This window comes from Hemitrygon akajei, chromosome 6 (assembly GCF_048418815.1).
Source record: "Hemitrygon akajei chromosome 6, sHemAka1.3, whole genome shotgun sequence".
NCBI classification, from domain to species: domain Eukaryota; kingdom Metazoa; phylum Chordata; class Chondrichthyes; order Myliobatiformes; family Dasyatidae; genus Hemitrygon; species Hemitrygon akajei.
This window is the reverse complement of record NC_133129.1, coordinates 10,959,421-10,973,976: the sequence shown is the minus strand read 5'-3', so window position 1 is coordinate 10,973,976 and position 14,556 is coordinate 10,959,421. Positions and strand designations below refer to the sequence as shown.

General features: G+C 50.7%; 2 protein-coding genes across 2 annotated transcripts in view; both read left to right on the top strand.

Annotated features, from left to right (window-relative positions):
• The window catches only part of LOC140728786 (uncharacterized), a 31,794-nt gene extending 26,793 nt beyond the window's left edge, over positions 1–5,001 (top strand). Inside the window, exons 4-6 of the mRNA XM_073047743.1 lie at positions 33–2,272; positions 2,305–3,712; positions 3,905–5,001. Of these exons, the coding sequence (XP_072903844.1) occupies positions 33–2,272; positions 2,305–3,712; positions 3,905–4,597 (4,341 nt within the window). The 3' untranslated portion in view covers positions 4,598–5,001. The remainder of the gene's footprint in view (positions 1–32; positions 2,273–2,304; positions 3,713–3,904) is intronic.
• Positions 1–8,348, top strand: part of mfap3l (microfibril associated protein 3 like) — a 52,139-nt gene extending 43,791 nt beyond the window's left edge. Inside the window, exon 3 of the mRNA XM_073047876.1 lies at positions 5,008–8,348. Coding sequence (XP_072903977.1) covers positions 5,008–5,927 — 920 coding nt within the window. The 3' untranslated portion in view covers positions 5,928–8,348. The remainder of the gene's footprint in view (positions 1–5,007) is intronic.
• The last annotated feature ends 6,208 nt before the right edge of the window (positions 8,349–14,556 follow it).

The window sequence follows — 14,556 nt, the reverse complement described above, 5'->3', positions numbered from 1 at the left end:
GTACGGAGCAGGATTCAGAGCCGACAGACCAGGTACAGATCAGGATTCAGAGCCGGAGGACCAGGTACAGAGCAGGATTCAGAGCCGACAGACCAGGTACGGAGCAGGATTCAGAGCCAGGAGACCAGGTACGGAGCAGGATTCAGAGCCGGGAGACCAGGTACGGAGCAGGATTCAGAGCCGGGAGACCAGGTACGGAGCAGGATTCAGAGCCGGAGGACCAGGTACTGAGCAGGATTCAGAGCCGGCCGACCGGGTACAGATCAGGATTCAGAGCTGGCGGACCAGGTACGGAGCAGGATTCAGAGCCGGCAGACCAGGTACGGAGCAGGATTCAGAGCCGGCAGACCAGGTACGGAGCAGGATTCAGAGCCGGGAGACCGGGTACAGAGCAGGATTCAGAGCCGGCGGACCAGGTACGGAGCAGGATTCAGAGCCGGCAGACCAGGTACGGAGCAGGATTCAGAGCCGGCAGACCAGGTACGGAGCAGGATTCAGAGCCGGGAGACCGGGTACAGAGCAGGATTCAGAGCCGGCGGACCAGGTACAGAGCGGGATTCAGAGCCGACAGACCAGGTACAGAACAGGATTCAGAGCCGGAGGACCAGGTACAGATCAGGATTCAGAGCCGACAGACCAGGTACAGAGCAGGATTCAGAGCCGACAGACCAGGTACGGATCAGGATTCAGAGCCGGCAGACCAGGTACGGAGCGGGATTCAGAGCCGACAGACCAGGTACGGATCAGGATTCAGAGCCGGCAGACCAGGTACGGAGCAGGATTCAGAGCCGGCAGACCAGGTACAGATCAGGATTCAGAGCCGGCAGACCAGGCACGGAGCAGGATTCAGAGCCGGCGGACCAGGTACAGAGCAGGATTCAGAGCCGGCAGACCAGGTACGGAGCAGGATTCAGAGCTGGAGGACCAGGTACGGAGCGGGATTCAGAGCCGGCGGACCAGGTACGGAGCAGGATTCAGAGCCGGCAGACCAGGTACGGAGCGGGATTCAGAGCCGGCAGACCAGGTACGGAGCGGGATTCAGAGCCGGGAGACCAGGTACGGAGCGGGATTCAGAGCCGGCGGACCAGGTACGGAGCAGGATTCAGAGCCGGCGGACCAGGTACGGAGCGGGATTCAGAGCCGGCGGACCAGGTACGGAGCGGGATTCAGAGCCGGCGGACCAGGTACAGATCAGGATTCAGAGCCGGCGGACCAGGTACGGATCAGGATTCAGAGCCGGCGGACCGGGTACAGAGCAGGATTCAGAGCCGGCAGACCGGGTACAGATCAGGATTCAGAGCCGGCGGACCGGGTACAGAGCAGGATTCAGAGCCGGCAGACCAGGTACGGAGCAGGATTCAGAGCCGGCAGACCAGGTACAGAGCAGGATTCAGAGCCGGAGGACCAGGTACGGAGCGGGATTCAGAGCCGGCAGACCAGGTACAGAACAGGATTCAGAGCCGGAGGACCAGGTACAGATCAGGATTCAGAGCCGGCAGACCAGGTACAGATCAGGATTCAGAGCCGGAGGACCAGGTACAGATCAGGATTCAGAGCCGGCAGACCAGGTACGGAGCAGGATTCAGAGCCGGCGGACCAGGTACGGAGCAGGATTCAGAGCCGGCAGACCAGGTACGGACCGGGATTCAGAGCCGGCGGACCAGGTACGGAGCAGGATTCAGAGCCGGCAGACCAGGTACAGATCAGGATTCAGAGCCGGAGGACCAGGTACAGATCAGGATTCAGAGCCGGCAGACCAGGTACGGAGCAGGATTCAGAGCTGGAGGACCAGGTACGGAGCAGGATTCAGAGCCGGCAGACCAGGTACAGATCAGGATTCAGAGCCGGCGGACCAGGTACGGAGCAGGATTCAGAGCCGGCAGACCAGGTACGGAGCAGGATTCAGAGCCGGCAGACCAGGTACAGATCAGGATTCAGAGCCGGCGGACCAGGTACGGAGCAGGATTCAGAGCCGGCAGACCAGGTCCGGAGCAGGATTCAGAGCCGGCAGACCAGGTACAGATCAGGATTCAGAGCCGGCGGACCAGGTACGGAGCAGGATTCAGAGCCGGCAGACCAGGTACGGAGCGGGATTCAGAGCCGGAGGACCAGGTACTGAGCAGGATTCAGAGCCGGCAGACCAGGTACAGATCAGGATTCAGAGCCGGAGGACCAGGTACAGATCAGGATTCAGAGCCGGCAGACCAGGTACGGAGCAGGATTCAGAGCTGGAGGACCAGGTACGGAGCAGGATTCAGAGCCGGCAGACCAGGTACAGATCAGGATTCAGAGCCGGCGGACCAGGTACGGAGCAGGATTCAGAGCCGGCAGACCAGGTACGGAGCAGGATTCAGAGCCGGCAGACCAGGTACAGATCAGGATTCAGAGCCGGCGGACCAGGTACGGAGCAGGATTCAGAGCCGGCAGACCAGGTCCGGAGCAGGATTCAGAGCCGGCAGACCAGGTACAGATCAGGATTCAGAGCCGGCGGACCAGGTACGGAGCAGGATTCAGAGCCGGCAGACCAGGTACGGAGCGGGATTCAGAGCCGGAGGACCAGGTACTGAGCAGGATTCAGAGCCGGCGGACCAGGTACGGAGCAGGATTCAGAGCCGGCAGACCAGGTACAGAGCAGGGTTCAGAGCCGGCGGACCAGGTACGGAGCAGGATTCAGAGCCGGCAGACCAGGTACAGATCAGGATTCAGAGCCGGCGGACCAGGTACGGAGCAGGATTCAGAGCCGGCAGACCAGGTACAGAGCGGGATTCAGAGCCGGCAGACCAGGTACAGATCAGGATTCAGAGCCGGCGGACTGGACACAGAGCAGGATTCAGAGCCGGCGGACCAGGTACGGAGCAGGATTCAGAGCCGGCGGACCAGGTACGGAGCGGGATTCAGAGCCGGCGGACCAGGTACGGAGCAGGATTCAGAGCCGGCAGACCAGGTACGGAGCGGGATTCAGAACCGGCGGACCAGGTACGGAACAGGATTCAGAGCCGGCAGACCAGGTACAGATCAGGATTCAGAGCCGGCAGACCAGGTACGGAGCAGGATTCAGAGCCGGCGGACCAGGCACAGAGCAGGATTCAGAGCCGGCAGACCAGTTACAGAGCGGGATTCAGAGCCGGCAGACCAGGTACAGAGCGGGATTCAGAGCCGGCAGACCAGGTACAGAGCGGGATTCAGAGCCGGCAGACCAGGTACAGAGCGGGATTCAGAGCCGGCAGACCAGGTACAGAGCAGGGTTCAGAGCCGGAGGACCAGGTACAGAGCAGGATTCAGAGCCGGCGGACCAGGTACGGAGCAGGATTCAGAGCCGGCAGACCAGGTACGGAGCAGGATTCAGAGCCGGCAGACCAGGTACGGCGCAGGATTCAGAGCCGGCGGACCGGGTACAGAGCAGGATTCAGAGCCGGCGGACCAGGTACACAGCAGGATTCAGAGCCGGCGGACCGTGTACAGATCAGGATTCAGAGCCGGCAGACCAGGTACAGATCAGGATTCAGAGCCGGCAGACCAGGTACAGAGCAGGATTCAGAGCCGGCAGACCAGGTACGGAGCGGGATTCAGAGCCGGCGGACCAGGTACGGAGCAGGATTCAGAGCCGGCAGACCGGGTACAGAGCAGGATTCAGAGCCGGCGGACCAGGTACCGAGCAGGATTCAGAGCCGGCGGACCAGGTACGGAGCAGGATTCAGAGCCGGCAGACCAGGTACGGAGCAGGATTCAGAGCCGGCGGACCGGGTACAGAGCAGGATTCAGAGCCGGCAGACCAGGTACGGAGCAGGATTCAGAGTCGGCAGACCAGGTACGGAGCAGGATTCAGAGCCGGCGGACCAGGTACTGAGCAGGATTCAGAGCCGGCAGACCAGGTACTGAGCAGGATTCAGAGCCGGCGGACCAGGTACGGAGCGGGATTCAGAGCCGGCAGACCAGGTACAGAGCAGGGTTCAGAGCCGGCAGACCAGGTACGGAGCGGGATTCAGAGCCGGCAGACCAGGTACGGATCAGGATTCAGAGCCGGCGGACCAGGTACGGAGCAGGGTTCAGAGCCGGAGGACCAGGTACAGAGCAGGGTTCAGAGCCGGCAGACCAGGTACTGAGCAGGATTCAGAGCCGGCAGACCAGGTACGGAGCAGGATTCAGAGCCGGCGGACCAGGTACGGAGCAGGGTTCAGAGCCGGAGGACCAGGTACAGAGCAGGATTCAGAGCCGGCAGACCGGGTACAGAGCTGGATTCAGAGCCGGCAGACCAGGTACAGACCAGGGTTCAGAGCCGGCAGACCAGGTACAGAGCAGTATTCAGAGCCGGCGGACCAGGTACAGATCAGGATTCAGAGCCGGCAGACCAGGTACGGTGCGGGATTCAGAGCCGGCAGACCAGGTACAGAGCGGGATTCAGAGCCGGCTGACCAGGTACGGAGCGGGATTCAGAGCCGGCAGACCAGGTACAGAGCAGATTAACCCAGCTTCGGAGCAGGACAACCCCCAACTAGGCTCAGTCCCCGAGCCCCTTATAACCACCTGCCCCCTAATAGGTGACAGGTGTACCTCCTTAAGCCAAGATGACCCCTGTACCTCCAATAGCTCCGGGTGACAGGAGGGCTGGCTGCAAGGCCCGGAGTCCGGAGTCCGCAGACCGGAGCAAGACCCAGAAGGCGGGTTCCGGACCAGACCCTAACATAGGCCCTGCTGGCCCTTTGAGCCACGCCGCCCAGCAATCCCCTGATTCAACCCTAGAGAAATTTACAATGACCAATTCACCTACCAACTAGTATGTCTTTAGACTGTGGGAGGAAGCCAGAGCACCTGGGGGAAACCCACACAGTCACAGGGAGAAACTTCTTACAAGCAGTGTTGGGAATTGGACCCGGGTTGCTGGTGCTGGGAAGCGTTCCGCTAATCGCTACGTTACCATATCGTGTTGGTGTGAGACGTAAGTTTTTAAATTGTGTTCATTAATCTGCTCAATGCATTCAAAAGCTCTTTTCTCTGTTGCTTCACCAGGGAAGTGCTGGATTTCGGAGAGTGGTTTGTTGAACATCACTACGGTGACTTTTGAGGATCGAGGGAAGTACACGTGTGTGGCCTCAAACCCTTATGGGACCATCAACTACACCGTGACTCTAAGAGTCATCTTCACCTCAGGGGATATGGGCATTTACTACATGATTGTTTGTCTTGTGGCATTCACTATTGTGCTGATCCTGAACATCACCCGCCTGTGCATGATGAGCAGTCACCTCAAGAAGACCGAGAAAGCCATCAACGAGTTCTTCAGGACAGAAGGTGCCGAGAAGCTGCAGAAGGCCTTCGAGATTGCCAAACGGATCCCTATCATCACCTCAGCCAAAACCCTGGAGCTGGCGAAGGTCACCCAATTTAAGACGATGGAGTTTGCCCGATACATCGAGGAGCTTGCGAGAAGCGTGCCCCTCCCACCACTCATCATGAACTGCAAGATGTTCATGGAGGAAATAATGGAGGCCGTCGGCATGGACGAGCCAAGCCATATCTACGTGGGAGACGCACCAGCGAGACAGGAAGCTCAAGACGAGGTGTATACCGTACCAAACTCTATAAAGCGTAGTAACTCATCGGCAGGGGACTCAGACGAGGCGTCCTTGCATGAACAGCCTCAAAAAATTGCAATTAAGGTATCGGTGCACCCCTTGACTAGTGAAGACAGACAGTCCCAGCAAAGGACCAGCCACCATTCTGAGGAAGATGCCAACGAGTCAGAGGCAAAGCTGGCCGCCCTCGATAAGAGCCCGGAATCTGGGTCGGCAGAAAATGTCAGCGACATTGTGCCTGCTCCTTCCGTGAAGAGCAATCACGTCACGGTGACTGTGACAGAAAACTGCAAGCATGCCACGCCGCCTGTGATTCGGAAACCCTCCCGGGTTTTGTATGAGAGCCACGTATAGTGGGCACAGTCCTCATATACCCTTCTAGCTCTTAACATTAAAACATTACAAGACGATCATTGCAGAGGAGAAGCGAATGTAATAAGGCATGTTTTACTTTACATTCTATTGCCTCGGATTACTTTGGCCATTACTGACATCACATCCGAATAGTTGATTTCTTTCGAAAAAAAACATTTAATTTTTTTATTGGCAAAATCATGTAACCATCCATCAATATTATTTGCAATGAAGCACCTCTAGGTAAATGTGTCACATGACATAACTATCTTTTGAACTATTTAATCTGATAATTTGAGTTCACTATTACATTCTCAGTTGATCAGACTTAATATTAAGTTGTCACATCATATGCTTCCTGCTGGGGTGTAGACGGGCTGGTAGAAATTCAGTATTTGTTGAAGTAAATTACCAAATACAATAAATATTCATGCACAAGGGTATCATCTATGTGATAAAGATGGAGAAAACACTAAGTAAGTGCACAGGAGTACTGGAGGGTTGGTTTGCTGTCACATTGGTTTATTATTGTCACATTTACTGAAATACAATGAAAAACGTTTGTCTGTCAACCGGGCAGATCGTATTATACACAATCACACAAAGATAGTAAAAGAACAAAGTGCAAGTGTAACTACTGTAGGAATAATGCAGCTTCCACCCAAAGCAGTGACAAATCCTTTCCTCACCATAGATGCCGCCCAGTCCCTGAGTTGTTACAGTAGATTGTTTATTACATGTGATGTAGATCACATTGTAGAGTCACAGAAACAGGCCCTTTGGCCCATCTGCTCCATGCTGACCCAATCTTCTGCCTAGTCCCAACTTCCTGCACCCAGACCATATACCTCTGGACCCTTCCCTTCCATGTAGAGTACGATACAAAATCCTTCTCATACAGTGCTCTCCTCATATATTAACACTTCCATTCCCAGAATCATTCTCATAAATAGATATGGGGCCGAAAATTACTCACACCATTCCGTACTGCTGCGGTCTGACCAATTCATTATAAAGCCTCAAAATTACATTCTTGCTTCTATTGTGGTCAATGATTTCATTACCTTGCAGTGAATTGTGCAACAAAGACCATAGAACAGTAGAGTACATGAACAGGCCCTTCAGCCCACAATGTGCTGAACCTGTTAAATTAGTAATCAAATGGCCAGCTAATCTCCACTGCTTTCACAATGCCCATATCCTTACATTTCTCTTACATTCATGTGCCTACCTAAAAGACTCTTACGTATCCAACGTTTCGGCCTCTACCATCACCCCAGGCAGCACATTCCTGGCACCCACCACTCTCTCTAAAATCCATGCCCCTCACATCTCTTCTGAAATTATCCCCCTCTCATCTTAAATACCTGGCCTCTGGTATTGGACATTTCAACCCTTGCCTTTACATTGCCTCTGCCTCGACCAGCACCCCAGACTTAGAGTTTCAGCATTTTCAGTTTTTTGTTTGGATTTATAATTCTATATTTTTGTCTTGACTTGTAAAAACCTAGCCTGGGTAACAGTGACAAAGTACTGGTAAAAACAAGTGATTCTGCAGATGCTGGAAATCCAGAGCAACACACACAAAACACTGGAGGAAGTTGGCAGATCGTTTATGGAAATGAATAAACAGTGTACGGTTGGGCGGAAACCCTTCTCCAGGGCTGGAAAGGAAGGGAGAACAGCCCAAATTAGAAGATAGGGGAGCGGAATGAGTACAAGATGGCAGGTGATAGGTGAAACCTGGCGATGGTCCTGAAGAAGGGTCTCGGCCCGAAACGTCGATTGCTTACTCTTTTCTATAGATGTTGCCTGACCTGCTGGGTTCCGCCAGCATTTTGTGTGTGTTGCTGAAGGGTGAGGTGGGTCTGTGGGGGAGAAGGGAATGGAGTAAGAAGCTGGGAGATGATAGATGGAAGAAGTAAAGGACTGAAGTAGGAATGTGAATAGGAGAGTCTAGGGAAGGAGGAGGGAAACCTGAAGTAGGTGTTGGGCAGGTGAGGAGAAGTGTAGTGGACTTGGATGTTGGTAAATCCAACTGAAACAGGGTTTGGATGTCTCCTCCTGGGAAGAAGTCCCATTGTTTTCATTGGTTCTGTGATCTGAATTTTTCATAACAATCGGTTATATCCAAGTTAGTTAGGAATGCTTGATCATTCCAGGAACACCAACATCCTTCCAGAAATTATAAGTGCCAAGAATTTTCACTTATTTTCAGATTTATGCACAAGAAAAACAATTTGCACATGATAGATCAATTAGCAACCATAATGTAATAGGTTCAGGTACATGAATCATCTCTATGTCTAATGATGTCACCTACTGTGGAGCAATAATAAATTGGGTGTTAAGCCTCACTCACTCATGGTAACAAGCTCTGTAAAAAGTTGTAAAAGATGTGTAAATTAAAGAGTGCACACAGAGATGTTGAGGCTTTTCCTACAGCCCCTGTCACACCTACGTTTCTGTGCTACCCATGGGCAAAGATGGTGGTATAGTACGGTTTGGTGCAAGGTAATGCGAGCTTCAGCCCCTTGATAAGCCTGTCGATCACTGTGGATAGAGCCAGTCCGTGTAGGGTACCCCCTGTTAGGGCCTACATCTCCCCCACTGGCTTGGTAATCTTCTTGCTAACTTCCATGGTAACAGTTGTGCTGTGACGGCCATGTGGAGTGTTCTGACTCACTTCCCAGCAGGCAATTGGCAATGATGTGGTAAATATAAGCCAAGGGGAAATGATTCTGATTGAAAACCATCTCCACAAATAATTTTTCACCAATTTGCCAGATTTGTCTGTGTGTGTGTGTGATCTGATTAGAAGCTCATGCTACATCAGTCTAGCACACCAAGAAAAAAAGGACGAACTCTTCTCTCAAGTATGTTACCTCCAGATATTTATTTATTTTATTTTATTTAGAGATAAAGTGAGGAACAGGCCCTTCTGGCCCACCGAGTCGCACCACCCAGCAATCCTCGCCTAATCACAGGACAATTTACAATGACTATTTAATATACTAACCAGAATGTCTTTCCACTGTGTCATTGCAAACATCATCTGCTTTTTTCATAGCATGACTATTATTCAAGGAATTTCTATTTTTAATCTTCATAGTATGGCAATTAAAATACTAAATATAATCACATGATAGTACTGCACACAATCAGTGCTGAGTCCTTTGGTGAGTTTGTAAGAGAGACGGTTGTCAAGGCACACTTGTCAACAGTACAGAGGAATAAACAGTCGATGCTTTGGGCTAAGACCCGTCATCAGGAGTGCTGGTGAAGTCTCGGCCTAAAACTGCTACTGCTTATTCCTCTCCATAGATGTTGCTTGACCTGCTAGTTCCTGTAGCATTTTGTGTGTGTTGCTCTGGATTTCCAGCGCCTGCAGAATCTCTCCTGTTTATTACATACTTGACAGATATCTCACCCAGTTTCTGAGCTCTGTGTGACTTTATAACTTGGAAGTCAGAACAACAACTACAACTTGCATTTTGCTAACATTTGGCACGTCCAGTTCCCAGTAGAGAAATCCCATCAGAGAAAGAGAGTGAGAGAGAGAATGAGTGAGAGGGAGAGAGAGAGAGAGAGTGTGTGACTGCAGAATATTGAGCATCAAACAATCTACTGGAAGAACTCAGCAGGTCAAAGTTCACAGTAAATGTATTATCAAATATGCAACCCTGAGATTCATTTTCTTGTGGGCATACCCATTAAATCCATAATGGAATAATAACCATAATAAAATCAATTAAAGAATGCACTAACTGGGTGTTCAACCCCTGTGCAAAAGACAACAAACTGTGCAAGTACAAAAAGAAAAATAATAATAAAAAATAAGCAATAAATATCACGTAGCATCTGTGAGAGGGAAGGGATTGTTACAGCATTTTGGATCAAAACCCTGCATCAGGAAACTCCCATTCACTCCAATGTGAGCAATCCCATCAGTCCTATTCTCCTGTTTCATTCCCTGTACCCCTGCAACTTGCTCTCTCTTGTCTGGACATCCTTCAATTCTTTTCCAGCTTGTCTCCTTTAAGATGTAATCAAAATCTGGTTAACACCATATCACATCAGATTGACCCCAAGGTTCTCTTACAGACACCGATGGCTAGCCTAAGTTTAACACCATTTTACAACATTCCCATTGTATTCAAGTTCAAGTTCAGTTTATTGTCATTCAATCGTACTCATGTATACCACCAAAAAAAACAATGTTTCTCTGGAGCAAGGAGCACAGCACAGAACATATAACTCACACATAACACATAAAGTAATATTACCACAAATAAATTAGCAAATAATAAGATGCCTTTAGAATACAAGTTAAAAAGTAAACCGTATAATGCGACTGGGGTTTCATCCGTGATGAGACCCGGGTGGTAGCAGGGAGTTCAGTCATCTCACGGTCTGGGGGAAGAAGCTGTTTCCCATCCTAACAGTTCTTGTTCTAACACAGAAAAGAGAAATCCAGAGTAACACACACAAAATGCTGGAGGAACTCAGCAGGTCACAAACAGTTGGATAAACCATTTTTCAGGCTGAGACCCTTCTTCAGGACTGAGAAGGAAGGGGGGAAATGCCAGAGCGGCCTGATTCTACAGTACCTCCTGTCTGATGGAAGAGGGGTGGTCAAAGAGATTGATAAATGGATGGGAGGGACCATTGATGGTGTTACAATGATCCAATTATCCATTTTATCCAGATAGGAAGTGACTCACAAAGAATCTTGTTTGCTTTATCATGTTATGGAAGATAGATGGTTGAATTAAATGGCACTGGTATGATAGATCATATAGTTTCTATAGGTGAATCATTTTCTCAGAGAATCAGAATGTTTACCATAATGTTTGCCAGTAATTCTGTTCCCACCTCAGATGCTGAGTTTCTCCAGCAGATTGTTCCTCACTCTGGTTTCCAGCATCAAATCAGCGAGGATTGTGTTGGGCAGCCTGCAATGATCGCTTTGCTTCCAGTGCCAAAATAGCATACCCATAACTCATTAACCCTAACCCATACATCTTTGGAATGTGGGAGGAAACTCATGTGGTTATGGGGAGAATGTACAAACTCCTTACAGGCAGCAGCAGGAATCAAACCCCGATCTTACATAAAGCGATTGCTCTGACCGCTACACTACTAGATCACCCCATCATGCAAATCTCCTTACAGCTAATACCCTCCTATCCAGGCAGAATCCTGGTAATAAGCACAGGAATGTCTGTAGATGCTGGAAATCCAGAGCAATGCACACAAAATGCTGCAGGAACCCAGCAGGTCAGGCAGCCTCTACGGAGAGGGATAAACAGCTGAAGTTTCAGGCCAAGACACTTCTTCAGGACTGGAAAGAAAGGGGAAAGATGCCAGAATAAAAAGGTGAGGGGAGGGGAAGGAGGATATAGGTGAAGCCAGTAGGCAGGAAAGATAGAGGGCTGGAGAGCAAGGAATGTGATAGGAGAGTGGACCAGAAGAAAGGGAAGGAGGAGAGGACCCAGAAGGAGGTGATAGGCAGGTGAGAAGGCCAGAGTAGGAAATAGAAGAAGAGAGGAAGGAGAGGGACTTTTTTTACTAGAGGGAGAGATTGATGTTCCTGCCATCAGGTTGGAGGCTACCCAGACAGTCTATAGGATGTTGCTCCTCCACCCTGAGGAAGGCCTTATCTTGGCATAAGAGAGACCATGGAATGACATGGGAACGGGAATTAAAATGTTTGGCCACTGGGAAGTTCCGATTACGATAGATAGAGCAGAGGTACTCAACAAAGTGGCCCCCCAATTTACGACAAAGCAGTCAGTGGGCTGATAAACCTCTTATGCACCCTCTCCAAGACTTGCTCTGTAGCAAGGGGCTGATGGGGAGCAGACCCAACTGCTGGACACAGACACTGAAGCAGTATAAACAGGACTATGCTTATTAAGGGAGGCCGAGGGGTGAGGACAAAATGTCAACCTGGACGTAAATGCAGACGAACAAACCAGGAAAACTGGACTTGGACTTGACTGGGAACTCGGGTCATGACTCGTACTGACCTGGGTCTTGACTTGGCTCTTGACTTAGAACTCAGACTTGGCTTGGCCTGGAACTTGGACTTGGCTTGATTTGGCTTGGAACTCGAACACAGACCTAGAGCCGGGACTCCCACTCGGACACAGAGCCGGGACTCCCACTCGGACACAGAGCCGGGACTCCCACTCGGACACGGAGCCGGGACTCCCACTCGGACACAGAGCCGGGACTCCCACTCGGACACAGAGCCGAGATTCCCACTCAGACACGGAGCCGGGATTCCCACTCGGACACGGAGCCGAGATTCCCACTCGGACACGGAGCCGGGACTCCCACTCGGACACGGAGCCGGGATTCCCACTCGGACACGGAGCCGGGACTCCCACTCGGACACGGAGCCGGGATTCCCACTCAGACACGGAGCCGGGACTCCCTACTGCAAACTGCTGACAATTCTCAGCTGGCCATGAAGGCGTCAGAATTCGTACCTTACTCAGAGCAGCGGCAAACAGCTGGACACGGGAAAGACTGAATTTGCTAGGCGGCCAGAGGCGCAGAAGCAACCTGGAGTCCACAATACTCAGCGGCTCCGATAATGGTCCAGACTACCCGCACTGACTGAGGTTTTGTGTTTCTGGTAACTGGTTTCTGATGCCGAGCTTCTTGGTGTGGGTTTCTGATGGGACGGTCCAGCAAAGGAATAGCTGAACCCCGGAGCTATTTCTGTTGCAGGCCCAAAACGAGAATCAATTAAGGTGCCCAACGGAACACGGGAAACAGAAACAACCGGAATGCGGAATCCACGGACTGGACCGTGAACTGGAATACAGAGTCCATGGACCGGACCGTGACATGCACATTGATGAATCCTTGATATTTTTACCACTAACAGCCCATTGTGTCCTGCCAAGCATAAAATATGGCAGGCAGTTTACAAGGTCAGAAACACGGTCTGATGAAGGGTCTCAACCCGCAATGTCTGCTGTCCATTTCCCTGACCTGTTGAGTTCCCCTAGCTTTTTGGGTGTTGAACCTGATATAAGATACGGGCATGGCAAGTTCCCAAGAATATGATTGTGATAACAATCAGATATCATGGTTTGGTAATGTTAGGTAATGGATAAATATTGTCAAAGAGAAATTTCTTATTCTTCTTTGAATTGGTACAGATGGATCTTCTGCATACTTCTGAAAGTATGGATAGTCCATGATTTTACTTTCCTCTGGCAGGGTGCTGCTTGTTCGTGCTTCGCTTTGAGACTGAATGTTGACCTAGATTATGTGCTTCAGGGCTCTGGAATGGGGCTTGATGTCACAGCCTTCTGACTTAGAGGAATATATAAATAGAGTGATTTACATTACCGCCTGTATTTATCAAAGGCGCCATTCATGACTTTCTGAGAAGTGGTGATGGAAATGACCACCTTTCCTGCATCCTTATAAAAATTCCATAATATTCCTTCCTTTTTCCAAGGAAAGGGACACCATCAGGTTCAATGGTTCCATTTAATATCAGAGAATGTATACAGTATACAACCTGACACTCTTACTCTTCACAGACAAACACAAAACAGTAGAAAAAAATCCCTCAGAATGAATGAGAGGAAAACGTTAGAACCACAAAGCTTCCCTCCCCTCCCTCGCACACACAGCTGTGCATCAATCCTCCCCTCCCATGTTCCAGCAGAAGGCAGCTGTGCCCACCATTACCGTGCAAGCAAAAGCAAAGCCCCCGAAGACACCATCATCCAGGGTCCATCAAAAACCGCTGTTCATAGTTTGACATCCACAGGTAACGAGGGAACGAGGGGTAACACTCCTTCTACAGCGAGAGGGGAGGTCAACAACGTGTTGTTCGATGTTGCAGCCGGCAGCATCATTTCAGAGTTCCTCCGACTCAAGAATCAGCAGCAAACTCTCTCTTGCCATCGAGAAAGACAGAGAGAGAGCGTGATTGCTCAGGTGCAGAGGCCTCTGACGGCTGCACTTGCTGTCTCAATGTTCCGATCTCCCGCCATGCTTCAGTCAGTGACATCAGCGAGGAATCAAGTCATCTACAAGGCTGCAAAAGGCCACACCCTGAAGGCACACGTCTCCCAGGTCATTCCTGGAGGTATCAAGAACGCTAGGGCACTCGGGAGCAGAAACCCACTGCCGTGAAGAACTGCAGTTTGAATACGACTGTAGCTCACGGACTCTGACAGGACCCCAGCCACCTTGAAAGGGAAAGAAGAGACATCGATGACAAGAACGGTTATTGTCCTTCAACGTTCAGGCTCCTGAACCAGTGTGGATAACTGCACTCTGAACTGATCCCCCAACTCACTTTCAAGGACTCTAGAATGCATGTTCTCAGTATTATCTATCTGTCTAGCCATCTATTTATTTCTTTATTTTTATTTTGCATAGTTTGTGTTCTTTTGCACACTGGTCGTCTGTCAGTCTGTGTGTGTAGTTTTTAATTTAATTTAGAGGTACTGTATAGAAGCAGGCTCTGTCCAAGGAGCCCTCACACCCCATGTGGCGAGTTAAACTACTAAACCTCACATCTTTGTTTTGGAATGTTGGGGAAACCGCAGCGCCCAGCAGAAACCCACTCAGTGATGGGGAGAAGGTGCAG